A 27,807-nucleotide genomic window follows, 5' to 3' on the forward strand; every position below is an offset into this window, starting at 1 on the left:
AGAAGAAAGTGAAATCATTCCCCCTAAAAAGTGACCTCAGAACTACTGTGTAAGCCCTCTTACTCTTGCGTCTTTGAGGTGGCAATGCCCAGTTCCATGGCCTCCAAGACTCTCCACATCCCAATTTTAAGAGCATGCTATATACCTGATTAAAGGCCTGAACAAGTAAGTCCTTTTCACTTCCATCTTGATAGGAATCCCATGGTTTTCCTTGTCAGCCACACCATCTTCAAAACTAGCTGTATCTTCTTTAAAACCACCAGGAACGTCATCCCTTCCTATCTCGCTCACAAGCTCACCATTTCTGCTAGCACTTGGTACACCACAGCCAGAACACAAACAAAGTGGAAACAAGTGCAAAAGCGAACAAAATGGCATTAGGTCTTCCCCATTAATGAGTCCAGTACCAGGAACGACATTCCTTTATTATCAGGACACCTCTAGCCCAGCTTCCATTTAGAAAAAAGCTGAAGAGAACACTTTAAAAGCACAACCTCACGAAAATGCAACAGTCTGCCTCCACTTTCAGAGCCCAGCTTCCCCTCCAATAACTCATTGACTGTATCTTTATCTTTGATCCTCTACAGCTCTCCACTGCCTTTTGGCTAGGTAAGAGCTACTCAAATACCACACACTTATAAACCAATGGAGATAGAGGCGAAGTGTTGCAAATCATCAGAAAAGAGTTAGTGCTAGAGCCACAGTGGTCTGGGAAAAGCGAAGCTGCGGTGCAAGGGTGTAGCTTTGTCAGTGAGTCAGGGGGTGTAAATCTCAGATTTCTCAACTAAAAAAAGCAGAGCTCTGCAGGGTGTAGGGGTGAGATGACCAAGGTCTGAGATGGACTGTTTCCATGAAGAACAGAGGCAGTACTGATTGCATTATATGGACCTCTCTAGGGTGGCACAGATAGCGAAAAAAGATGGGGTTGCTACTGGTTGGAGTCGACTATTTGCAAGAATTCATCCCCGTTTATAGTGTTTGACTGTCAGTAGTATGCCTGAAAACCTTAGACTGGCGCAGCTTTTCAAGTCAACTACTTCCAATGTCTGAATTCCAAAAAAGTAGTAGTTACACCCATTCAAGGAGTATATCTATAGGCGCAGATTTACTACTTTTTTGTGTACCAGTGACTAAAAGCCCAAAAAATGAGCAAGAATGAAAGTTGTTAGCGAAATGAAACTGACACAGACATACCAGACCCAACTCAGTGCCTAGAGATCCAACAACGAAGCCAAGAATGAAATTGGTGGATGTCACATCCAAAACAACCTTCTGAAGCTACTCCCCTGTCTGTCCCACAAGGACCTAATAGTTTTCCCTGCAAACTCCGAACTATGTTTACGTACTACACAAAAGCCCGTAATTCCTTCACATGAATCACTTATTTTAAATGGGAAACGGCCACTACAACGCGGCCGTTTCCACGAAAACCTTTACCACGCATGCATTACAACACATGCGTGGTAACAACGAGAGGCTTTACCACGCATACCTTTACTACGAAATATGTAGTAAAGGTATGTGTGGTAAATGAAAAAAAGGGGGGGTTTGGGCGGTCTCCCCCCAAAAACTAAAAAAGCGTGGGATTAAAAAGGGGAGTTGGGGGGTCTCAAACCACCAAAAAAACAAAACAAACTAACCTGCAGTGCCAAAGATCAAGCAATCAGCGTCGTTAGAGAGGAAACGGAATTAAACTCCCGCTTCCTCTGACCGACGTAACCAACGAAGATGGAGAGGAGACAGTTAATAAAAAGGTAAGGGGAAATGTAATGTAAAAAAAAATGTAAGAGTTAAGGGCAGGGGTAATTATAAGGAGTGGAGGCTGGGGCGTGTAAGGGGAGAGGTATAACCTTTAACAAGAATATTCCCTCACCATGCATAAATTAACAACAAAAAACGTTGTTAATCTATGCGTGGTAAAGGAATATTAGTGGTAAAGGTTATACGTAGAAAACGAATTCCGTTGTAACACATGCGTGGTAAAGGCATGCGTTGCAACGGAATTCGTTGTAACGACATACAACCATTTTAAATGTATGTCACTGCACGTACTCTACTTCGTCTCTGCCACAAGAAGCCTAAACGGGAGAGTTGTCAAATTGGTGCATGTAGGCAGGGCTCCAGGTTTCTATCCTCGCCTTCTATAAATCATGTTATCACGTGACAGACAGCCCCAAGTACTAAGCCCGAGTTGCTGAGTGCTCCAGCAAATTAATAGGGTGAGCAGAGGGTCTGGCATGGCTCTAAAAGTCTATGCACGAGTGAAGTCATGGAAATGTTTGGCATCTTTATCGTACAAAAAACATATTGTAAAAACATTATATAATCTCTTTAAAATGCAAACAAATGTATTTCTTTAACACAGGGAAGCATTTCACCTTAGTACATCAGTTTATATCACGGCATAGATGGACTTTTTTTTAAAGTGATAGTTTTTAAACATCAACTTAGAAACATTACTGGCTTGCTGTCCGCCCAAAGACAAAGTCATTAGTGAAATAAAAAACAAGTCAGTTGTCATGTAAATCCAAAACATGGACTAGATTCTTATTATAGATAGAGCAACATTGTACTCTATTAAATCAAACATAAGAGGTGCTTCTACAAGGCACAACCTGAACTCACGTATTTAAAAACTGCTAAGATAATAAAGAAAAAGGAGGCTCTATGAATTACATTTTTTGCCTTCGATCACTTAATTTGGACGAACAGGGAACCTGGAATTGATTCCAGGTTATCTGGTTTCACATTTTGGAATTGAACCACCAGAAGGATAACTCTGTCCCCATCTATCTCCTGTTTTAGATCAAATGTCACTGTTTTGTCGTTCATTCTTGGCAGAAAAACTGACCGACATAGCAGACCTGGCCCAGAGCATCCGGACCCAACTACCAAGACATGAATCCCTTTATTTGGAGGCTATCAAACCCCAAAGAACTCACCTGTAACTACCCCTCTGCATCCGTGATGGAAAAAAGCTCTCATATGTTTTTCAAAGCACTAAGCTGGGTGGTCACGTAGGTAGCTTTAGCAGCAAGGTAAGAAAATGTATTAAGTTAAATGTGTTACGTTTAAACATAGGTCTGAATGAATCTTGATCTTTGTTAGTGTAGGCACTCTGAAATTTATATTCAGTTTTGTCTTGGGGCCAAATGTTCTTTCTTTAATACAGTGGAAAACAAGCAGTTATCATATCTACCCTCTGTGAAGCTTAGATATTAAACTTTCACAAGTTACTAAATTATTTTCAGTTAATGTAGATACTTATCTCTTTTAGAAGAAATAATACTTCCTGTATATTACACGTATTATGAGTGATACATTTAACAGCTAACCCAAAACATTCTATCCCGCATCACCCTGTAAGTTAGCGCTGACTTTCCAAACACACTACCCCAAAAATGAAAGCCTAAAAAGAAGATATATGCATTCAGTGAACATATAGTTATATGTGGATTCTGAGGTTCCAAGGACAGTGGTAACATTTGTCAAATGGATTGCTTAAGCGCTGAGTTCCTCAGGTCCTGAAGAAATAGCCTTACACTATTGAAAAAGTTACATGTAAAGTTATACCGATATGAGGGAGGAGTAAAGTATTTTTCCAGGATGGGAAAGCATAAGCTATATCCTAAGATATACTGTAGGCTTAAAGGAAAGGATTTCCAGGTGGAAAACAATTTAGAACTAGACAATTTTCATGAGTAACTACAGGCAAGGGAAAATAAATACTGACATTAATAATTTGTACAGATTTCCAAGCACAATCTTTGGTATTTTTATGAATTCCATAAGAGATGAAAAGCTATGCACATTGTAGGAAAAAATATAATGCATGCATATGTATTTTACTTTTTCTACTTTTGCGGGTTTTACTACAATCTTTGCGAATGACAAACTGAGAGGCATAAGATAAGTATATATACAAATTACGTTTTGTCTGACAGAGGGCTGCGGCATCTCTAACACCTTAGCTGCTATGGAACGTCCAGCTCCAGTGCTGGACGTTCCATTGCGCAGGTGCAGTTCGAACGTTCAATGGCCGACGGCAGCACTGCGGAGGTAGTGGTGCCGGCCGCTGAACGGACGCAGCACTTATGAGGCTAACAACAATTAGTATTGGTGACACACCAAACCATGCTGGAATTTATTTTCGAAGCGGCAATGCTTCTCCAGAAAAATCTTTGGTAATGGCAAATGTTCCTGTTTAATAGTATGAGTTAACGCTTACATGGCTGGTTAGTAATAGCTTGTAAATACTTACAAATCAAGCTGTTATGTTTCTACGTTTATGATTCTAGGTAAACAAGTGGTTGGTGTGCTTTGACTTAAAATAACTCCACAACATAAATTTTAAATGAAAATGATCCTTTTCCATTGGCTGAAACATTTAACATATACATAAAAACTTTGAAAAAGTACGACACTTACGAAGACAGTACTATGGCAACGGCATCATTGAGGACACTTTCACCAAAAAGAAGCGCGTACAGCTCTACATCAACTTGAAGTTCATGGAATATCGCAAGAACGGTCACTGACAAATAGAAGAATTGAGAATACAGATTAGAAAACACCATTAAGGTTTGACATGTGCAAACATAGGTCTTTTGAGACAGGTGTGGGAATTGTTGGTGCAATACCCTCCTCTGAATAACAAGTTAAACCATCAAATAAGAACTCAAAGAAAGAAAGTACCTCAACAATTGTTATTAACATATGACATATGTTGGCCTGCTCAGCTTATAACACAGAATGTACCTATCCTAACGTAAGAATTGAAGGTCCATCATAAAAAAAATGATTTTGACCAATTACAAATGTGTCCTAGATTGTTGCTCAAAAAGTCTCAATTTATCTCTCAACTGTATCTTTTTTTTGTGTATCTTTTTTTTAATGTGCCTATACATATTTTTTGAAACTGTAGTAACGGAAAATATTTTCTATATTAAAACCAACACAGCAAAGCCAATTTAACCCTTATAGCTAATCAGCCAATAAGGAGGACTATTGCTTAACCTCTAATGCAGTAGTAAAACAATACAACTATGTGACTGTAAGGCCTAAATTACTCACTGGCTGATGTTTGCTGTTAAATTTTCAAGTGGATGCTACATAGGGCAGTGCTTGATTTCAGCTACCACAGTTACGGATGACCATTTTTTTCTGTTATTTATAAATGTTGCACTCATCCTGATAAACTTTAATTTTGATATTTTATAAGTGCAAACTAAATTGATTACAAGACAAATATTGGTTTTGACTGCACTCTTGAAATCTTTAAACGAGGCAGACACTCAATTAAAAGTCATGGGTATTACATTACTAGGATGCAAGAAAATACTAATAAACATTCATCATTATGGCCACAAATTGAAGTCTGGGAATTTTCAAGAGACACTAATCCCTAGAGCACGGAGAACAGACAGAGACACAAAGGGCTTTTACCACAGACAGATTACAGCCATATCATGAAGGCACTTGAATGTTAGGCATGGAGTCTAAAACATCTACAGGCTTTAATTTGCTGCCACTAAAGTGACTTAAAGAAGCTGTTCTGAAACACAAAACTAAGAGAATGCCCCTGCGTATTATGAATACTCTAATGTTATCAGTCAGTATTCTATCACACCAGGATTCAACTTTGTGGCACAGGAGCACGTCAGCATGTGAAGTAAAAAAAATTGATGTTGTTGCGTTGTTTGTTAAAGAAACTGTGATGGGTGTTTATTTCGTGGATAATAATTAAAATTGGTGTTTCTCCTAGCACAGGATGTATTGTGTGTTTCCAGCTTCAGCACATGGCTACATGCACGGTTTACAGTAGCACACATATTTGTCGTCAGTGCATGACGTGCATTTAAAGAGCCCACACTTTCGAATGGGTATCATGTGTCTTAATATTGCTAATCAATGATGCAGGGAAGCATTCGAGTGAATTCATTCATTCATTCGTAAGAGTGCCTCTAAAACCTGAAACCTATGGTGTTTTAGGCAATACTACTTCAAAAGCTGTATTTCTCAACACACCAGTGCTCTATAATCTTTGTTCTCTTTTTGGTGTGGGTGGATGCCAATCAAACACTCTGACCGAGTAGGGTGGGGTTGGTTTAGCACTCTGTTAATCTTCAAATGTTTAAATTGCAACATGTCCCAGGTTGGTTCAGTGGAAAAGAACACTCTTACATCTTATACCAGAATATACATAGAGAATGTTAAAGTCAGTTCTACTTTGAATTAGAGTGTCAGCTGATAATTAGCTCTACACATTCGCTGAGTTTTTGGGCATCGTGTCTAAATCTGACCCTTTCTCCAAAGTTTTCAGTTCTGCTACCCATAATCTCACACAAGCTACTACCCTTGTCCTGCTGGAACAGGCCACTGAGTAAGCTTATTATTTACACTGAGAAACAGCAAAGAGCCATCGTGAGAAATTGACCTCATTTATTGAATGAAAAACATTGGAAGAACTTCATATATAATTATGTTTTTTTATTAAAAAAATCTATCAACCATGTTCTCTCATTTGTTCGCTCAGGACATCTAGTGTAGTGGCTTCCTGAAAAGGACTCAGTATTATATGCTCAATAGAGACAGCCATTTTTATTTCCATAAGCGCAGATGTAGGAAAGAAGGGAATAACAGTCTAAACATGACCCCCCTGACAATTCTCTTTGGCCATGTGGAATTTTTCAAGCTGTGGCTTAATGTTCTAAATATAAGGAAGCTGCAGCCTGCTTGTACGAATTCCAGTGGACCAGTTAAAATTGGGTATTTCTCATGCTTACCCCGTGGAAATTCCTTGCTGTGAGTGGATGGAGTAGGTCCTGAGGACAGTGAAGGTTTTTGCTGCTATGCTTTGGAGAATTCTAGTAGGAGAATTTGAATTGGTTATCTTCCTGCGGACCTGAAACTGGAGTTGTAGGAAGCCTCTTGCAATTGGAAAGGGGATGCTGTAGTTTAAAAATAACAGTTTTGAACATCTGCAGACTTTCCTTCATCTCTGGAGCTCCAGGACAAGGTATCAACCACAGAAAAAAGATGCAATTATTTTCCCTCCTGCTCAGAGCGTTTTGGAATGAACTATAAGGCTTCACAGACCCATCCAAACTCATTCAGCTCTTCACAGATACAGATTTTCCAGCTGAAGGGTTTTTTACTTCTTAAAACGTACATAGGTATAAAAACTTTAGCGGGACCAACAGCTAGTTTTTACTTGGCTCTGGTCACTAAAAAGGTAGCCAGAGTGAATGCCAAGGCCACAGTAAACTGCATGCAAGACACTGACTTTTTGTTATACTTGGCATTTGCCACAGGGTAACAATAAACTACCTTTTCAAATGCTTTATACCGGAAGATTTGCATTTTTCATTTTCTTTATACATTTTGATCCCCTCATCCTATTTATTTTTTCATTTTTGTGACTTTTTAACAAATGTATAAATGTTTGGGTTACTTGGTATAGACCGTTCACGTTTTTTTTCAATTGACATCTCAACTGCACAGATTACAAATCTGTGAAGAAATGATAAAAAGAGATAAATCAGCAGAACCAGTTGTGTGGAGACATATGAAAGTATCTTAAACTACCGGAACCTAGATCCCTCCTTTCCATACCTAATTTACTCCAGCATTAAGCAAGATGTCCCTCACCAGTATATCTAATATCAATATGTGTATTGAGGGCTAGTTGTTCTAAGCTACTTGAAGGCAACAATCAGTTTACCGATGTCCAAACTGTACCCTAACCTGTGGAACCATCTGTAATTCAGAGGTACCCCAGTCATGGTATAGTGTAATTCTAAATATCTACAAGAACATAAAACTCAGGAGGAGGATGGGTGAGTCAGCGCCTTTGACAGAAAGCACAAAGCATTAGATGTGGACTGATAAGAGAGCATATCAGAATCTTGAGTAAAGGGAGCAAACTAGTACATCAGAACAGGTCTTGGCTAATGGTAAATTAAGATGCTGGAAAGCGTCCCATCCAACCTGAGGCGCAGTACGGAAAACAAGAAGGAAAAGTGGATGAACAAGTCACTTGTACTGAATTTGGCAGCAGTGAAAGAAGTACCAGTAACAGCGGTTCCTTTTTATTTCCAACATAATTTGGAACAAAATAATTAACTGCAAAATCTGCTTAAGTCATTATCTTGCGCCATGACGAGTGTGTGTGACTGGCTGCCTCCAACTGGCCTTGAGAAGGTCGATGCTTTACTCCCTGGGAAGGGAGAGCTCTGCAAGGTTGCCAGTGGAGCTGCATATCACCAGGGCTGCTGCTGTAGGACCCACACATATCCATGTGGGTATTACATAGATACCTAAAGAGCGACAGGCTGAAAATACTGAAACAGTGATGAGTGGTTCCTTCCCAGTTGACAAGATTGTGCACAGCTCTATTAAAGTATGACTCTGTGCAAGATGGTGGTTACATCTTACTAGAGCTCCCGGCTTGCCACAATCCTGCTCTTAATCAGCGCCTCTGAGGGACTGAACTAGATTCACAGACGGACCAACCCTGCAGTGGCCCAACTGAGTCCAGCACAGCTGTGCGCTAGCTGACAATTCCACAGTTCGACAAGGCCCGGTGGGACTAGGAGGACTTGGCTGAAGCATGGCTCCGGCGACTTAAAGGTAGGTGGCTTCCAAATGTGCAACTCCCCCCACGGATGTTCCGGTGGGAGCTGGCTGGCCGGTGCGACCTCACCCCTCTATGGTGGTGACAATCTTTTTTTTGGGGGGGCGATGCTTTACCCTCCCACCAGAGAGGCCTGCGCCTGGAATTGTTTGCACGGTGTCCTCCCTTACAGTTTTTTCTCCCCCGGAGTCAGAGGCTAGCTAGTGAGACCGAGATCCCACAGGACAACACAGCACTGGACATTCCACTACCATCTTGGTACCGCATTTGCGGTTGTAGATGGGCCACCTCCTGAAGAATAGGAGGGCAGACCACTCCCCGAGAAGCTAAAGGGTTCTGTGGACTACCTTTGTGGCCTCACCACCAACTGAGAGGACAGAGGGGATGGAACTGGGCATCCCCCTGGAAGTACAGTGTCACAGTTAGGCAAACAACTGAAGACTGAGCACACGTGAGGAGGCCCCTACTGCCCAAAGGAGCCGGCATCTGCCCTGCAGCAGCCTGGGAAGCCCGGCTGCATTATCCATACCTGTTAGAGGCAGGTAGGGTGGATCCCAGCTGAGAGGTTGATGTCTGAGTGACATACTGGCGGTACTCTGGCTGCTTGTGCTGTTTCCTAGACGAGGGTCAGGCGGGCCCGGATTGACAGAGGGAGCGGGATGGCTAAGGACAAGAGCCTCTGCATGCTGGACAAGTATATTAACCCCTTCTATGCTCATGACGGAGCCGCTCCGTCATGAGCCTCAGTTGAGCTGTGCTCATGACGGAGCGGTTCCGTCATGGCCCGCTCGGCGCGCCTGCGCGGCGCGAATTCCGCGCCTGCGCTGGACGTTCCATTGAGCGGGCGGGGCCATGACGGAAACGCTCCGTCATGAGCACAGCTCAACCGCGGTCACGAGCATGTGAGTGCCGCTCGGCCCCACCGGCCCCTTAGCGCTGCGGCAGAATTCCCGCCGCAGCAAAGGGGTTAAGACACCTCCGAGGGTGGAGGCCCTTAGAGCCCCAGATAGATGGTGATGCATCACTGGCAGCACTCAAGACTGGATCCATCATAAGCAATGAAGCCCTCCTCCAGGCCAATCAAGAGTCCAGGCTCACCCTAGAGCCCAAGATCGGTGAGGTGGGTGCCGATGTCTCGCTCCTCTGGCAGGCCAGGGGACAGAGGGGGACAGTTAAATCTTTGCCCTAGAGGACACCGTGATTTAGTTGCAACAGGGGATTAAAAAAAACGGCAGGGTGCTGGGGTGAGATGGCAGTGAAGATTGAGGAAGCAGACGGTCGCTCCGATCACAACAACCAGCGCTTTGTGATATTCGAAGAGGGAGCTGAAGAGAATAATCCAGAGAAGTTCTTGGAGAATTAGCCTTGTGGCTTCCTCCCTGGAAATTAACGGTCTATCTATTTCCTCACTGAGCGAGCTCACCAGGCCCTCCACACGCCATTATTGCCGGATTTCTCAACTACAGAGACAAGGACTTGATCCTACACACCTTGAAGTCTCTGGGCTAAACACCTCACAGATCCTCTAAGGTTCTCATTTTCCCGGACTATATCAGAATGGTGCAGGCCCAGAGGAACTCATCTGAACATGTCAAGCAGAGGCTCTGAACAATGAACCTCAAATACATGCTCATATTTCCAGCCAAGCTCAAAGTGTTTTTTAAGGGTAATACCTTCTTCTTCGACCACCCTGACAATACGGGAGTGGACAGATCCCTAGACACAACATCCACTACCTCATCAATAAGAACTTTGACACTCAGCAGATGAGCAATCTCTCTGGGACAGGAGGGTGTGTGGTGTAGATGGCACCCACGCGAGGTGACAAATACTCAGTGCTATGCTTCACACAAATGTCACTCTATGCTTGACTATTTGTTTATGTCAATAGACTCTCTGCCCATGGTCTCTTGCACCCATGGTCTTCAGCGAGGTCTTTCAGACCATGCACCAGTGGATGAACAGCTCGGGGTGGCTGAGCCCAGGGCACCTGGGATAAGGCAGTTCAATGCTTGGGACTTAGGGAGGAACACTAGCTGACCATTTTCCGGGCAACCATTTTGACTTAAATCAACACTAGGAGGAGTCCCCGGTGAGTCTCTGAAAGGCCTTCAAAATGGTGGTTCATGATAAAGCATTTGAGGCAGTACATGACATGGAATATAAGAGGGAAAAGGAAATCATCGTATTAGAAATACAGATTCTTAATTTTGAACTTTCCATTTGGTTGGCCTCACCTCTTAAGACTATGTAATAGTTCGATGAGCTCCATGTGACGCTCCGTGAGACACTGAGACAAATTCCACAACACCGCAAGAGTTAATGATGCACTAGCTCTTTTCCGATTATATGAGTACGGCAAAAAGGCAGGGACACCGATTTGCTGGCGGTCCCAGCACCAGGAGGGACAATGTGTTATGCCGGTGATTCAGACACCGGAGGGACAGATGATCCGTGTCTCAGCAGGGATTACAGAGACCTTTGCACATTACTAAGGCACCCTTTATAGCTGCAGAACCCCACTGCTAACGGAACAGTCCCACCAGATAGCTGAGGACCTACCCACTCTCATGCACTCAAACAGACTTGTTTGCTCCTCTGACCTTCAGGCAGCAGTTAAAGTGTCCCCTCCTGGTCAAGGTTAAAAGAAAAAAAGTCCCTGAGCTTAAGGATATCCCTTATTTCGTAATACAGCCAGCCTAAGATGTTTGTGGGAGGCAGTATCCGACCTAAAGAGTAACAGTACAATCTAGTTAGAACTATGTTAATTCACTAAATGGTGGCTAAACTTCAGTTTAGAAACTCTGTATAAAATATAGTGGAATTATGCAACATTTAAAAACCCCTCCTGGTCAAACATCAGGACCAAATGGCCAAACTCTACAAAAGGTTCTCTACCCTTGTGGCACCACACATACTGCACTTCTTCATGAAAATAGGCTGCACCGGGTCCTTACTCCGGACCTAAGGATCGCTACTTTCACTACAATACTCAAGCCAGGCACACGACCTGACATCATACGCACCTATTCTCCTGTAAAATGTAGAATTCAGATTCCTGGCCATAATGATGGCTACTATACTTGCCAGAGTTATCACATCACTTGGTTCACGAGGACCAGAATGGTTTATATCCGGCAGAGGAACCAGTCACTGCCTGCGTAGGCTCCAGGTTGCACTTTCACGGCTAAACCAACTGCAGGGTCCGGCAGCCCTGCTTCTGGTGGGCTAAGAAAAAGCAATCCACATAGTTAATTGGCTCTTCCTCTTTCACATTCTGCGCCAAAGTAACTTCGGCTAAAGATTCTTAACTCTGGTTAAGTCCCTCTATGACCGGGGTCTCCAACCGGTCGATCGCGAGCTACCGGTAGCTCGCGGAGACCCTGGGAGTAGCTCGCCTAGCCCTTGCTCTGACTGGAGGAGATCTGTGGATGGGGTGGGCCGGGTGAAGAGGATGATGCGATGACGCTCCTCTCCTGGAGCTTCCGACTTCTCTCGTGATAGTCTGACGTCATTACGTACTGAAAACGCGCTGGCATCGCACTGTCTGCCATTGTGCGAGGGGTGCCTGCCAGCGCGGAGCAGTAGTTGACGTGAATTCTACCAGAAGCAGCCACTGTAGGTAGGCTCGTTTTTTTCGTGCCTCTCTTCCTCCTGATTGTGCCGTTTTTCGTGTTTCACATCTGTGCCCCTCCCGCTGACCCCTGCTCGGGCTGCTCTCCTGCCCCGCTCTCTCCCCAGTAGCCAGGGCCCCCTCCCTCTGCCCCAGCCCAGGCTGCTATTTTGGCCTCCTCCTTGCCTCCGCTCCTCTTTCCTTCCCGGGCTGCTGTTCCCTCGCCCTCCTCCCAGCGACGGAGCTAGTCTAAAACTCTGTCGTTTATTTTTATCATTGAAATACTTTATTCGAAACAAAATTTCATAAAAGTACATATACAGTATCCATAATAAATCCATAATAGACTGTACATAAAACAAATCATAAAACAATTCAGACAGTAGGTACGAGTTTTGACCTAATGAGCCAAGCATTCGCCACATATTTAGCCACCCCACAGACCATATACATTGAAGAAACATCCGTTAAAAAAAATACGCATAGCTAATCTATGGTCCTTCACCCCTAGGTTCCTACAGACAGGTTTTAACCACCTTCCTCTAGGTTTTTTATATGCTACACATGCAAATAGGAAGTGGCCCAAGGATTCTTTTGGGCAGGAACAACCTGGGCATTTGTCCTCTGTTCCTCTATGACCCTTCCAACATGCCTTGAATGAGTTAAGGGGTAGAATACCATATCGGAGTTTCAGAAACAATGTTCTATCACGAGGGACCTGGATAAAATCCAAAAAGGGCTCTAACTTCCTAAGGGGCTTGTGATCAAGGAAGGTACTAGTTAAATGACCCCAGTTTGGATTCCTGTGTTCTTTGGCAACAACCCAATCCCAATAAAGTTTTTTGACAATTGCTTTTGGGGGTGGCAGTTGCGAGATCCAACTCTCCTCCAGACCTATTGATTTTACAAGTCTCTTTAAATTGTTGAGCCATTTAATTTTGTTTGCTACATTTAAACTAATAAGCTCATCCAGAACCTGAGCATAATTATAAAGTTCTGGGGTCCTTCTAAGACGAACCCAGAATAACAAGGGGCGAATTTGCACTAGATCCACAACCGATTTTTTACCCATGTCCAAAAAAAGAGGTTTCAAAGGGGACGATAAGGGTAGCGAGACCATATCTCTAATAAACTTATTCTCGGCCACCGCTAAAACTTTTGTATTTTCCGCCCCCCAAAGTTCTGAACCATAAACTGCCGCTGCCAAAGCTTTCCCTTCATAAATTGCCAGGGTGGGGGCTATGGGACGACTGAAAGATCGACGCTGGTTCTTAAGAATTACTCCTGCAACCCTTTTGAGATTTAAAACCATTTTGGCGATATGGGCTGACCAGCTCAAGTTATTACAAAGTCTCACCCCGAGGTAATCAAATTCCTCTACCACCTCCAACGGGGTGTCATTCAGCCTGAGGTTTACCTTCCTAAGTTTCTTTTTATTAGATAACACCATCAGCTTTGTTTTTGAAGTGTTTATTGACAACCCCCTATCTATACAAAAATTGCAAAAACGATCGAGAAGTTTTTGCAAACCCATGGGGGATTTTGACATGAGCAAGGTATCGTCGGCAAAGAGGAGAGTGGGTGTTTTCTCTCCAGCAAGGACGGGGGCATCAGCCGGATCCTCCCTCAAATGGGCAACAACCCCATTAATAAAGAGGGAGAACAAGGCTGGGGCCATCACACATCCTTGCCTCACTCCCCTATTCACCGGGATCTTCTCTGTCAGTTGACCCTGGGATCCCCATCGAATCCTGGCATAATTCCCCTCATGGAGTTTAATAATAAATTGTAGGAGGTAACTAGGAAAACCCATATCGGATAGGACCGACCAGAGCTTATTCCGTGGAATCACATCAAATGCTGTCTTTAAGTCTATGAAAGCCAGGTATAGACTTCCCTTAGTAATTAACACTGACTTCCAACAGACTGCACAGAATCTAAATACCTGGTCTATTGCACCTATATTGCTTCTAAACCCGGCCTGGAAATGGGACAAAATACTCTTATCCACAAGCCATACTTCTGTACGGTTTATGATTACCCTTCCAACCACCTTCTGAATAGTATCTATCAGACTTATCGGTCTGTAATTGGAAGGGTCGTCCCTGTCGCCCTTTTTATAAATGGTTATTACCTCGGCACCTTTCCAGGAATCGGGAACAGGATGACCAGCATGTATCAAATTCATCAGATTGGATATGTATTTAGCCCACACATTCGATTCGTACTTTAACAAGTCCCCTGGAAGACCATCTTGGCCTGGGGCCTTCCCGGGCAATAATTTAGAGATAGCATCTAGTACTTCTCTCTGAGTGAATGGATCTGTGTTATAATTAAAATTACCATGAGGCGTGCTTTCGGGGATATTAGCTGATAATAATGTCACGCTATCCACAATCTCCTCACAATATAGTTTAAAAAAATGAGAATACCATTCCTGGTCCGTAATATGATTTAAAATAGGACCTGCTCCCTTTCTATCTAGTGCATTAATTAATTTCCAAAAGGCAACAGTATTTTTACCACAAACTGCTTCTTTCAGCTGTTGCCAATGCTCTTCCTCCCATTCTCTTTTGGCAGATTTTATACTATACGCGTAATCTTTCCTGGCTAACCGCACGGCCATGGAGTCCTTACTACGTATTGCTTTAGTAATTGCTTCCCTTTTATTCCTACAATTACTCGTATACCATGGGTTACTATTTAATTTGGTACCGTTAGGGCGGGATTTTCCTGGTTGCTTCTTACAAAAGTGGGCTCCCACTTTACCTATTAAATTACTATAGGAGACCGACAAACTACGATCAGCTAGATTAACTGGAACAGACTCTAAGGCTGCCAAACTAATAATTTCTTTAGATACTAGGTCTTTGATATTTTGAAGCTTCCCCTCATCGCATTTGACCACATTCCATTTTAGCTTCCGATTTTTATTTACAGGGAAGACCTCTTTGGTTATCATCTCCGCTTCCTGAGTAGCCAGGGCCCCCTCCCTCTGCCCCAGCCCAGGCTGCTATTTTGGCCTCCTCCTTGCCTCCGCTCCTCTTTCCTTCCCGGGCTGCTGTTCCCTCGCCCTCCTCCCAGCGACGGAGCTAGTCTAAAACTCTGTCGTTTATTACTTGTCGGGCAAACAGTGGATAAAGAGAGTTCATCATATCCCACTGATCTCAAATAAACTTTATAATCTGATCGGGTGGTTTACACCTCAGCAGGCAGGAGGGCACGCGGCGCTGGAGCGCTCTTCTGGGACTTATTGGAGTGGTTTGTGCTGTGGAATTCAGCCTTCTGTGAGGAGACTTCTGACACTTCCCGCACAGGCTGCTCTGAGTGTCTCGGGTGTGGGTGGGTGACAGCACCAAACGTGCTGCCTGGCAACGCACTTTCAGACAGAAGCAGTTTGGTTGCCAAGTGTGTTCTTCGAAGTTTCTTGTATTTTAGGAATTGATGTAACACACATTTTATATCTTTCAACAATTATCCCTCTGCAGAGAAACATCACTGTAGTGGGTTTAAGACGGAAATATCTGGTCTATAAAATTACCACTTCTCTCTGCCTTCCTGTGCAGAACCAGGTTCGAGTCTCGGCAGAGACGCTCAACATCCTGTCATTCTGGGCAAATCACTTATCTCCCAGGCCTACCAAAGATGAATCTGTCCTTGTGTAATGAAACTGGTGCTCATGTAAAGTGCTGTTATTCTTTCGGGTCGAGTTCGCGCTATATAAAACAATAAAAAAGGCTGTGTGTACCTGGGCTAGGAGCTATTGTTGAGAGCTAGAATCGGAGCTGCAGGTATATAAGCATTCTCGTTCACGTGATGTTTCCTCTAATTGTGTTTTTCCCGGCGCATGCGTTTCTCTTCTATTGTTTGCTTCTTGGCTCTGTATCCATCATCATTTATGTATTTTTATCCTTTTGGATAATATAAATGGGAACATTTAGCTTTTTTCGATGTACGTCTTGCTGTCCCATCTGTCATCTCACCACACTGTAAGTAACTAGTACTATTATAGCTCATTGTACTAGTAATGCTCATATTGACCCTGAAAGGATGAATGAGTAATTTTTGTAAGTGTGCCTGGTGCCCAAGAAGGGAGTGAAGCACTAAGGTATTTATGCAGATCAGGAGGAAGTGCTTACTTCAGTGAGCCACCATTTTTCAGGCTTCTCACTAACTGTTATATTCTTGCTGTTGATGCACCATTGTGATAGCCCACATCAGGCACAATCCGGCAACTGCTGCAACCCTTGTTCTGGGCGATTTGTTTTCTTCTAGTGAGTTGCTTGGTGATGCCAGTACATCTGTATTTGTAACTACTCCCCCTTACAGATCTCAAGGCGCTGGGGCCGTTGTGGAAATTAAATGAGCTATTGCCCAGCGTCACATGGTGCTGAGCTGAGCTGCAGCTGGAGCCGGGTATCGAATCGCAAACCATGTGCTCCGAAGTCAGCTGCCCTGGCCGCTGCACCACACCTCTCCCCTGCCAGTGTAGAGGGTGTTCCTGCAGTCCTAGCTGGGGTCCTGGGCGCAAGAGTGTTTTAAGTGTTGCTTGGGAGCCATTTGAAGATCTTCCAAAGCATCTTCAGGGTCTGTAAGCAGGATGCAGTGACGGCGTTTACTGGTGCGGTCAGTTCAGTTTGGCGTTGATAATTATTCCGAGGTTCCTGCGTGCGTGCTGGGAGTGGGTCAAAGTACGGCTGGCCACCAGTTGGAATCTCATTGTGAAGTGTTCTTGCCGAAAACAACTACTTCTGTCTTGTTGGTGTTGAGTTACGGGCAGTTGGCTTTCCTCCTGTTACCGACTTCAGTCATGCAGGCCACAAGCTTGTTTCTTTTGTTAATGGTCTTGTCCGAGAAAAAGAGTATGGGTTGCGTGTGGTCTGTGCAGGAGAGTATGTTGATGTGTGCTTGAATTATTTTGGCCAGAGGGATCATGTTTCCATTGAAGAGGGTAGGGGGTGAGCGAGGAGCCTTGAGGCACTCCACAGATGAGTAAGATGTCAGGCATACAGCTTGTGTTCTGTGTGTTAAGAAGGAGCAGATCCAGTGGAGAGCGGGTCCTTTTAAACCAATCTCATGCAGGTGCCCGATGAAGATGGGGGGTGATATTGTGTCAAATGCGTCACAAATCCAAAGTCATTCCTTTTTGTGCTCTAGGGAACTCTTAAGTCAGGCCTGTCTTGGGTATTTTGTTCAAACCATAGTATGGGCTCTGATGAAATTAGGCTTAAAGTCAATGAAACTGGGCGTGGTGCGGTCTCTCAGAAAAATGCGCGAGTTGATTCGGGTTCAGTAGCTCACGACGATTTTCACTGGCCAGAAGTAGCTCTGACTACACAAAAGGTTGGAGACCCCTGCTCTATGATTACCCGTGTGAAAGTGTGCATGTAAATGGGACGCATTCAGCCCCATTCCCCCTTCAACGAGGAGCAAGAAAGGGCTGCTCCCTCTCACCTCTTTTCTTTAGCCTGCTGATGGATCCTCTGACAGCATGAATCAGAGTAGAGAGGCAACTGCAGGATTTTCACTGGACAACCAACCATGATGAGAGTGTAGCACTGCATACCGACGATATGCTACTATATAAACAATCCCGGCGAGGTCTTTCACCCCGCCTGATCCAAATGCTTGACATATACTGGGACGCATTGGCACAACAGGTCAACTGAGGGAAAATCTCAGCAAAATCATTTAACCAGCTGAATTCCCCACGCCTGATGCCGGAATTCAGACTACATAGTACTCAGGGTTTGTTCTGATACCTGTTTTACTATCACCCGTGATCCGCAATAAGCCTGAGATCTGAACCTAGCCCCTATTTTGAAGAGGTGTGCAGCGACCTAGACTCCTGGACACATATTCCCCCTCAATTTCCTTGGCCCAGTGGCGCTTTACACAATGCTGGTGCTCCCTTGCTTCCTCCATATGCTACAAAGCCACTCATATATATCCCCCTACCTTCTTTGAAGTGCTCCAATCCACATATATGAGGTTCTTTTGGGCTGGTAAAGCATCCAGAGTAGTATAAGCCAAAAACACAGTATCAGTCTATGAAGGAAGCCGGTGCACCAGACCTCCGCTTTTATTACTGGGCGGTGCAGATGGTCCAGCTAGGGGGCTCAATATTTGGGGTGGGGAGCGCCACGACTCCTCCAGGAATCTGGAGTTGTCAATCCATGAACAATGGGGGTGTGCATTGTCGGCTTTATGGGAGCCATCCTGCTGCCCCTCTCCTTCAGGTCTCTAGGAACTCACTGCTGTGTAGGCTGACTGCCTTGTCCCATACCAAATGGCTCGAGAGGCTTACTGCTCAAACTCTGTTCTGGAATATGACATGGTTAAAGCGGGTGACTCAGCTGAAAGGCTTTCAGGAATAGCACCTCTGCACTGGGGGACCTATAGGACACTGATCACATAGTGTCCTTTGATAAACTCAAGACAGATTAAGGGCTTCACAACTCTCAGTTCTTAAAGTACTTGCAAATAATAGCATTCTCTGGAGGTCCACAGGGAGTCCTTAGTTACAGTCCCAGACAACAACCCCTTGGAAGCTAAGCTGACAAAGGCTCAGTTGGATTGGAAGGGTATTTCCCACCTCTTCAAGTCTCTCCAGCTCAGTGCTCCCGACCTTCTACAAAAACTACACAAGAGTTGGGCAGACAACATAGGTAGGGGAACTTGATGACAATGACTGGCTAAAATGGCCTCGCGATTGTTGTCCGTCCCTTCTAACTATAGGCTAACAGAGTTTAACTGCTTCCACCCTGTGAACTAAAGCCAGGAAAGGTTGTTGTGCGCGTTAAGTCAGCCAATTGTTTGCAATGTAGAGACTCAGGCGTTACTCTTTCACGGTAATTCACCATTGTACATCAATGTTTGGGACCGGTTGTCACAATGTAACCAATTTTGTCAAATAGTTACACTACATGCTGCCTTGATTTTCTATCTTGGTTGTATTATTTGTTTGGTTTCAAACATATTACAGCAATAAAAATAAACAGATGTATTATTTTAAAAAGTATGCCCCTGTGACTTTTGCCTCCGTTCACAAAGCCATGGCAACCTTGGAGCAAGGGTTTCCGGTATAAAAGACTATCTCCCATCAGACTCCTGAAGCCCCGCCCTTTCAGATCTGATTCCCTTTTTAAGTGACAAGCGGGTGGGTGTTCATCTTTTTTGGCAGGGGGATTTGGATTGGGCCTATGACCGCTGCTACAGAGACTGCGTTCACCCCCTGCCCAACCACAACTACTCTGTGAGAGCACAGAGACATGCATAAGAAGCCAGTATGAGGCAGGCATGAAGCTGCGACCAGGAGGCCACAGCGGGGGTATTTCCCCTAACCTAAGTTCATTGCACTGTGAACAAAGTAAATCGGCCTACTTACACTAGGATATACCAAAGAAGAGTATGCCAGAGCCACTGCTAAAATTCCACCACCATAAGTACAGCTTCCTGTGTGGGAGATTATTGTACCAAGCTGTCGCGCCCGAAAAATGGCTGACAGTAAAGAGATCAAAGCCCTCATCACCTTGGTATAGTCATGAGTTGAAGGGACATAAGATAAATTGTAGGAGGGCAGAACATTTGTGGAGACAAGATATAGTAAAGCTAAGAAAATAATCTATAATCTTGCTCTTCAACAGCATAAAGAGGCAATTATTGCTGCAAAAAAGCTATTTTTTCCTCCAAGATCGAGGCAGCTGGTAATTCCTCCAAGGAACTTTTTAAAACCGTTGTTTTGCTCTCCAAATCTCAGCAAACTAATGTGTTCCAACCAGGCCAAAGTATGTGTGACAAACTGGCCACCTACTTTCAGAGTAAGGTCCAAATAATTTATGATGACTTGTTGACTACACGTATGGATTTAGATAAACTGGACTGCCCATCGGTAGAGGCAGGCACTACAAACTCCAGGCTAACATGCTTTCCAGCTATTACACTGATCAGGCCCATTTTGAAAAAACCTGCAGTAGATCCCATGGAGCCCAAGAACTATCGCCCAAAGCTGCTAAACTTTGGAAAAATCAGTTAATAAGGCACTAACTGAGTATTTGGACACTAATAATGTGCTGGATTCCACTCAGCATGGCTTCCGATCGCACCATTCTACGGAATCTGCTCTGATTGTAGCAACGGAGGAGATCCGAAGTGTGGTGGAAAGAGGGGGCAAGGCAGTTCTGGTGTAGGCAGCCTTCGACAGCGTGAACCACGCGGTGTTAGTGCGGAGGCTGCGGGAGGTTGGCATCGATGGGTCAGCTCTGTCTCTCCTTTTGTCATTTTTGGACGGCAGAGAACAGAGTTTGTACTGGGAGGGCATGCAGTCAGAGAGTTTTCACCTGCCCTGTGGGGTTCCACAGGGGTCAGCACTGTCACCTACCATGTTTAATATTTATGTTATGCCCCTTGCGAAACTAGCCAAGAAACACGGATTTGCGTTGGTTTTAATTGCAGATGATTCCCAACTAATAATCTCAATAAACAAACAACCTGAAGTCACGTCTATCAGGTTCCATACATGTTTGGATGAAATCATCACATGGATGAACCATAGCTTTTTAAAGATCAATACTGACAAGACTGAGATCATGGAGTTTGGTCAAGGGCCCTCTATGTGGAATGATTCCTGGTGGCCAGTGAGAGCTGGAATATGCCCCAGCTCAGTTTCTAGGGTTAGAAACCTGAGGGTCATTTTTGACAGTCAGTTAAAATTTTCCTCCCAGGTAAATAGCCTTTCCTCGTCCTGCTTTTTTCTCATACAAACGCTTAGAAAGATCTTTCCTTTTATAGGACAGGATTTGCAAAAGGCAGTGGTAGTAGCTTTACTACTGTTCAAGTTAGATTACTGTAATTACTGTTAGGAATAAACGAAACACTGATGAGTAGGTTGCAATCTTTACAAAATGCGGCTGCCAGGCTTCTCCTGAATATACCAAGAGACCAATCAACCTCTGCTGGAATAAGAGCACTTCATTGGCTTACCTTACAGCAACGGGTGAAATTTAAGGCGCTGTGTTTGATCCATAAAGCTACTTATGGGGTAGGCGCTAAAGACATTCAACAAATGTTTAGGCCTTACCTCCCAGCCCATCTCCTAAGATCCAACAAGTTAGGCCTCCTACAGATTGGTAGAATCAGGAGAGTAAGATGGGATGGGCGGACCTTTTTGCACTGTGCTGCAACGCTATGGAACGAACAGCCTACATCCATTCGGTTTCAATCTAATAGACGACTCTTTAGGAAGGAATTGAAGACATGGCTGTTTGTCTCAATATAATCTGATAATGTAGATCGCACCATTTCCACTTACATCGGCTCAAAGACGCCACGGCATTCGAGCGCTATATAAACTCATATCCTATCCTATCCTATCCTTTGTAATCCCCACCCTTGCCATCAAATAGGGTGTGCCCACTGTTTTGTACAAGACACTACTTATTTTACAAAGAATTTCAGGCTGTCAGGTCGAGAAAGCCTTCTTCCAATTCTCATCAACCTGTTTGAGAGTATGCAGCTAAATTGTCAGTGTAGGGTTTTGATGGAGGATCTGTTGTGCAGTTATAGCATAAATACCCTCATTTCTTGGTCAGGGGTGCCAGGGCCTAAATCAATACCACTTCCAAACACTTGGCCCTGACCACATGGCAGTGCTTGGTTGGGTGCAGGGCTTCCTGGACTGTAATGGTCTTCTGGTTGGTGACCTGGTCCCTCAAGTGTGAAGTCTTGGGGGAGGAGACCAAGGGCTGGATTCATCAGAGCATCCCCATCCTTCCAATCCCAACTTCAGTATTCTGGAGTGGATGAAGGACCTAGACCACAGTATAGGTTAAGATAGGGGGCTGGGCCTGGGTCAGCGAAAGGTGCTTTGGAGTTGGAAGGAGCACCACCTGGAATGGAGGCTGGAAATCTTAAAGTAGTGCCTCCACTTGAGCTCCACATTCAGAGCATCCAAAGAAGGAGTCAAAGCCAAGTGGGGCTCCTTTGCCAAGTTGGAGGAGCCTCGCCCCACTGACTTTAGAGCAGTGCAGAGGAAAAATAAAATGATAATAACAGGACGTTGTCACTTTATTTTTCCTGTTCCTAGGTGCGAGGAAAACGGGGTTGCCAGAGTGGTGAGCACACTTTTAGTGGGCATGACTGTGGGGCCGGCCGTCTTGGCCCAGCCAAGCAGTCCTGCACACTTTACATCTTTCCCACCAGTCATCATTACACAGCCTGGTGGGGAACAGACCCAGGCTCCCCTGTCCCCATCTGAGCACCAAACCACGGCATTCAGACCAATCACAACGCTACATTGCAGAGTTGTGATTGGCGGGGAGCCCGGTGCTTCCTTATGCGAAGGAGGAGAGGCAGTGGCTGGCAATGTGAGGAGGGGGAAGTTTTCTTATTTTTATTTCTGGTCTAAGCTAAAGATGGACAGTTTTAATTAAAAATCTGCACTCTGATCCAAGGGGTCCTAGAAGGATTCAGCTACTGTTACCACCAGTATCACTAGAGACTCTAGAAAGCCCTGCAGATGCACTGAGACTGTTCCCGAAACAAGATTCACAAGAGACACCAGTGTTATGCAAATTACTTTTTACAAACAGTCGGTGAACCAACACACTTAGCTTAAAACTAAAGAATTGGAGCATAGGCTATACAAACTGAAGAAGAGGAAGGAGTGAAAAAACAGCAAAAAAGATCTTAAAAAATGTAAATGGGTTTCGCGCCCAGACCAAGTTTTTTGAAAATCACAGCACAGTAGAAAAGCAAATTCTACACCAATAAGTATGAAAAAAAGTAAGTGGTAAGAGCACAAAGGGAAATGGGCATGCTGTGTACAATGCTCACATGACATCATGGCACAGCTTACAATGCTCTATATTCCCAGCTTTAGGTACCATCATTAAGGGGCAAGGTAACCACAAAACGTAGAATGGGAAAGCATCAGGACATTAGAGAGAACACCAACACAAAGGTGGCTATTGTTGCTTGGGACTTATTTGATGACGAAGATGATTCCCTGCGATTTCTTGGAGGCAAAAAGTGTTTGGTTAAAAACACAATAGAATTATCCTTATTTCTCCTGCTTACACTGTGGAATATTGCATCGGACTATTTGCAGGATGTCATTCTAGTGAAAATCTACCTTGGTTTTGCTAAAAAATGTACATGTCTCTGCAAAATATTGCTTCTAGGCATACACATCTTCAACGTAAAAATAACCTTTAGGTTTGAAGATTATATCGGAGTAACATTATTAAGCAAAGTATAATAGAAAAATATGGAGCCTACCTGGATCAGTGGCAGACACGACGGCACCAAAGAACAAGCAGTCCGTGAAGTAAAAGTCACCTCCCAGTGTACCAGTCACGCTCATCAGCATCACACAGCCATACATGATTGACCTATTAGGCGTTGAAAGAAGATATGTAAGGATTGCAAGTATTTTACTCCTACATGGCATAAATATTGCTCTTTTGATTTGCTTTATTTCCATACAAACCTCTGGCCAGAAACACATATGATGAACTAATGTCTGCAGTTGGTTCAGGATATGGTAGTCACACTGGTATTTAATTTGCTTAAATTTGACCATATCGCTCCATTGGCGACAGCACATTAGTTGTAAGGTACTTTGCACATCATGCCGGCATGAGCCCTAATGCATTCACAGAAGAGTTCATAGCCATGCCCCTTTCCTTCACCTTGGGGAGAGGGCTCTTCCTGGTTGTCCCTCCACAGCTCTGGGACCACCTGCCTTTTGCACTTTCGATAGACTGTGAACCAGCGAATTTTCAAAAAGGCTCTTAACCCCACTTATCTTTTTAGCGGCGCCTTATGTATTATTTTCCCTTTCTTTCAGTCATACCAACAACATGCCATAAACAATGCAGAAATTGCTCTAATAATTTCCTGACTCACTCTTAAACCAAAAAAAAGAAGTTGAGGAGCAAGCCCTTGGTCACGGATTTTTAAGAGCTGCCGTGTGCACTGTCCATCCCGGCTGCTGCATGCCATAAGGACGCTGGAACATAGTCTACAACCCCCTTTGCTGTAATCTATTTTTGCATGAGGAAAGGGGTAAGGAGACTGGTTCTCCTGGCTGCTCCACAGCCTTTTCAACATGACTGAAATATATCAAAGCAAAACACTAAAGAAAAAGCTATTTTGCTGCCTAGAGTGGATGGCTTGCATCACATTACAAATGGGGCAATAGAGCATAAAATAATGACTGCACCCGTTTAAAACTAATAACTTATGTTATTTATTCTCTTGTAGGAGTAGTAACGCTGCTCTCCTGCCCTGACCCACTCTAGCTCAATCAATCTGACCAGAAATGTGGCATCACGCCCTTGACCAAGACACAAACTACGGCTCCATAATGAATGCATGGGGGGTGTATGGTTTAATTGTTAACATTTTGTACTGTCACAAAACTCTCTCTGCGATTAGGGACATTAAAACACAAACCTCAACCACATTTGAGAAACCAAATGTACCTTGTTCTATCTACAAAACACACAATACTCACCCTATCACAAAACACGAGATAAGTGTCCCAAGAAAAGCATAGGCTAGGATGGAGCCAAGGTTTCTGAAGAAATGCCCCTGAAAAAAAGCTACATTGCATTAGAGACAGAAAAAAGGTTGTATACAACAGATTCACAAACACTTTTAAATATGGTCAGCAACCAGCACATGCAGGCTAAAGATAATGTTAACCCGAATATTTAACTGGCTATTAATGCATTTAAGCTACTGTTGTTTGTTTGCAGTAAATTGCAACTAGATTTAAATTGGAGATTAATGAGAAATAAAGATAGAACATTGATTTGTATCGCAAATAACATACAACTTGACATAAGCCTCATAATCTAAATTCAAGTGGGCACAATATCAGGTGCCCAATTACATCTGGGACTGGGACAACATTTGCAAATCAAAGCGAATAACCATATCATTATTGTATTACATTGTACTGTAGAATGTATATAGTGCTTCATGCATCTGATGAGGCGAGGAGGCACTCCAATATGCATCGGGCTCCTGGACACCCTTTCCAAGATTGTGGTTGAAAGGACTTTGGATGTACTGTATCCTAAATGGCAGAAGTCAGGGAAACTGCTTCAGATTCAATGCCATGTTTAAACATGTTGCTGCTTACAGTGCTTCGCATAAGAATTAGGCGAAGTGGAGTGTTTGAAAATAGGTGCATGCATTTATGCCTACTTTTTTGTGTTCAACGCCTTATCAGGGGCATGAAGCAAGATATGAACGCAACTACCCTACACTGCAACAGAATAACTGGTCATCTGTTTTAAGATGGTACATGGGCGAAGAGAGGCATATCAGGTATTCGAGGTCATTCTCAATTCTTATTCTAGCAGTAATCAAGTACAAGAACTTGGTGGACCTGAAACAGGAGGAGCTTCCATCAGTTCATGAATTCTTGAAAGGAGGCATTGCTAACAGAAAGGTGAACGTGCCATGTAATGGTATTAGATGGTGCAAGTGGTCTGGGAAAACGTTAGTAAAGCAACTACAAATCAACTGCCTACAACATTAACAAATCATACGACACAAGATTGAGGGACAAAGTACAACTCAGTGCAATATTAGCAGATCAACCACAACGTTGACAACACATTTCTAGATAAAGTACAGCTGGGCATAAAGTAAGTGATCCATAAACAAGTGGACACTACAAAAGCAAACAAAACACAGTTGGGTACCGTAGCAAAATACAAACAACTGGGCACAATATTAGCAAGTTAATACATCGGTGCACACCAGAAGACAAGAAAGTACAACAGAGAACAGCATTAGCAAGGGTGCAAAGACCAATGTACTCACTCGTTTTAAGCTGTATCCTGCATAAAATATGATAGGTGGCAATAAGATATTGAAGAACACTTCAGGGTCAAATATCACCTGTAGACAAAAGGTAGACATAATTACTAATTTGTATGGTGCCATACTCTTTGCACGCGTTATAAAATCGTGCAATAGATACACAGAAATAAATACATCAGAGAAAGAGGGTGTCATTAAAACCAACCTATCCAAAAAGGGCAAGGAACCTATAGTCAGGCAATTTTTACACGTATGGTTAAACCCATATTTTGATTAGTTGTGTTTTATTTAGAGGCGGTCAGCATGAGTAGTCAAGAAGAGCCATTGAGGTGGTTAGAGAGAGGAGTGCACTATAGGATGGAGAGACAGCATGAGTAGTCAAGAAAAGCCATTTAGGTGGTTAGAGAGAGGAGTGCACTATAGGATGGAGAGACAGCATGAGTAGTCAAGAAAAGCCATTTAGGTGGTTAGAGAGAGGAGTGCACTATAGGATGGAGAGACAGCATGAGTAGTCAAGAAAAGCCCTTTAGGTGGTTAGAGAGAGGAGTGCACTATAGGATGGAGAGACAAAGAGGGAAAGAAAAAGCAACAACTAGAAGCACAGGAGCAGCGATCAAATCCACATTTGAAAAAGGTGAGGCTTTGACAGTTTTTGAAAGAATAGAGCACCCTTGAAAAGAGTAGGGATGTGAATAAAGATCCAGCGAGTGGAGAACTGGTCAACAGAGAACGTGCCAGGGACGACAACATGCCAGCTAATGGGGAGACACGTGCAATGGACTAATGCAAAGCCTACTCTATAAAAAAAAACAATGGATTTTACTATCTGGATGCAGGATGACTTACCTTTCTCAGCATGTCATTATCCTGGACATAATTAAGTTCCTCTGGAGTGATTTCTCCTTTCAGGGTATATTCATAAAACTTCCCACTAACATTAACTAACAGTGTGGCCGGGCTGGTCTGGACCTGGCAGCTCAAGGTCACATTGTTGACATCACTGGGAACATGAATTCCATACCGAAGTACCACACCGACCAGGAGACCTGAAGAAAAACAGAAAGGACCACATATTACAAACATAAAGCCTGCCGCGCCTGAGACTGCATAGCTGTCAAACTACAACTCGTTTAGACTTCACCAACAGAGGCTGCTATAATCTAGACATGAACCTTTGAAAACAATCTTTCTAGCAAGCGTACATATACTCAAATGCAAAATGAGTGTGTCACTAGACACAGCAATTACCTTTATTTCACTTTTGAGTGAGGCAAGGTGAGGATTCACAAGTGACGTAATCACTAGTGAGTCATTGACAGTATCCCTCATTGTGGAATAATAATGAATTTTACCTCAGCAGTTAACTTCACTTGTGAATGAGGTTACTCCTTCCCTCCCCACTCACACCTTTTCTTGCACAGGAAGCTTTTTTTCTTTCTGACACCCTTAGTACCTTTCGGTAGGTCGCATGTTGAACACTGGCTCCATATATTCAATTTCCCCCAAAATCTAAGGAAACGCCCTTCAACTATGTCAAATATGTATGGATAAGAGAAGCGGTGCTTATCCATCAATGATAAGGAGCAAGAAGTTCTGAGATTCTTGCAACCAACCGTTCCAAGGAAGAGGAGTGCGCTGAACTTTGGACATTTAAACTGATACTGCATCACTGTCACAGCACTCTTTTCCGTATGCCTTCCTCGGAAAGCTGCAACTATAA

The 27,807-nt window shown here is 43.7% G+C and overlaps 1 protein-coding gene across 1 annotated transcript in view; it reads right to left on the reverse strand.

The window, feature by feature from the left end:
- SLC9A6 (solute carrier family 9 member A6) overlaps positions 1-27,807 on the reverse strand; it is a 231,675-nt gene that overhangs the window by 118,754 nt on the left and 85,114 nt on the right. Inside the window, exons 2-6 of the mRNA XM_086918671.1 lie at positions 26,934-27,133; positions 26,088-26,165; positions 24,766-24,842; positions 23,526-23,638; positions 4,429-4,534 (exon numbers count right to left, since the gene is read on the reverse strand). Coding sequence (XP_086774797.1) covers positions 4,429-4,534; positions 23,526-23,638; positions 24,766-24,842; positions 26,088-26,165; positions 26,934-27,133 — 574 coding nt within the window. The remainder of the gene's footprint in view (positions 1-4,428; positions 4,535-23,525; positions 23,639-24,765; positions 24,843-26,087; positions 26,166-26,933; positions 27,134-27,807) is intronic.

This window comes from Lissotriton vulgaris, chromosome 4_1 (assembly GCF_964263255.1).
Source record: "Lissotriton vulgaris chromosome 4_1, aLisVul1.2, whole genome shotgun sequence".
Taxonomy (NCBI): Eukaryota; Metazoa; Chordata; class Amphibia; order Caudata; family Salamandridae; genus Lissotriton; species Lissotriton vulgaris.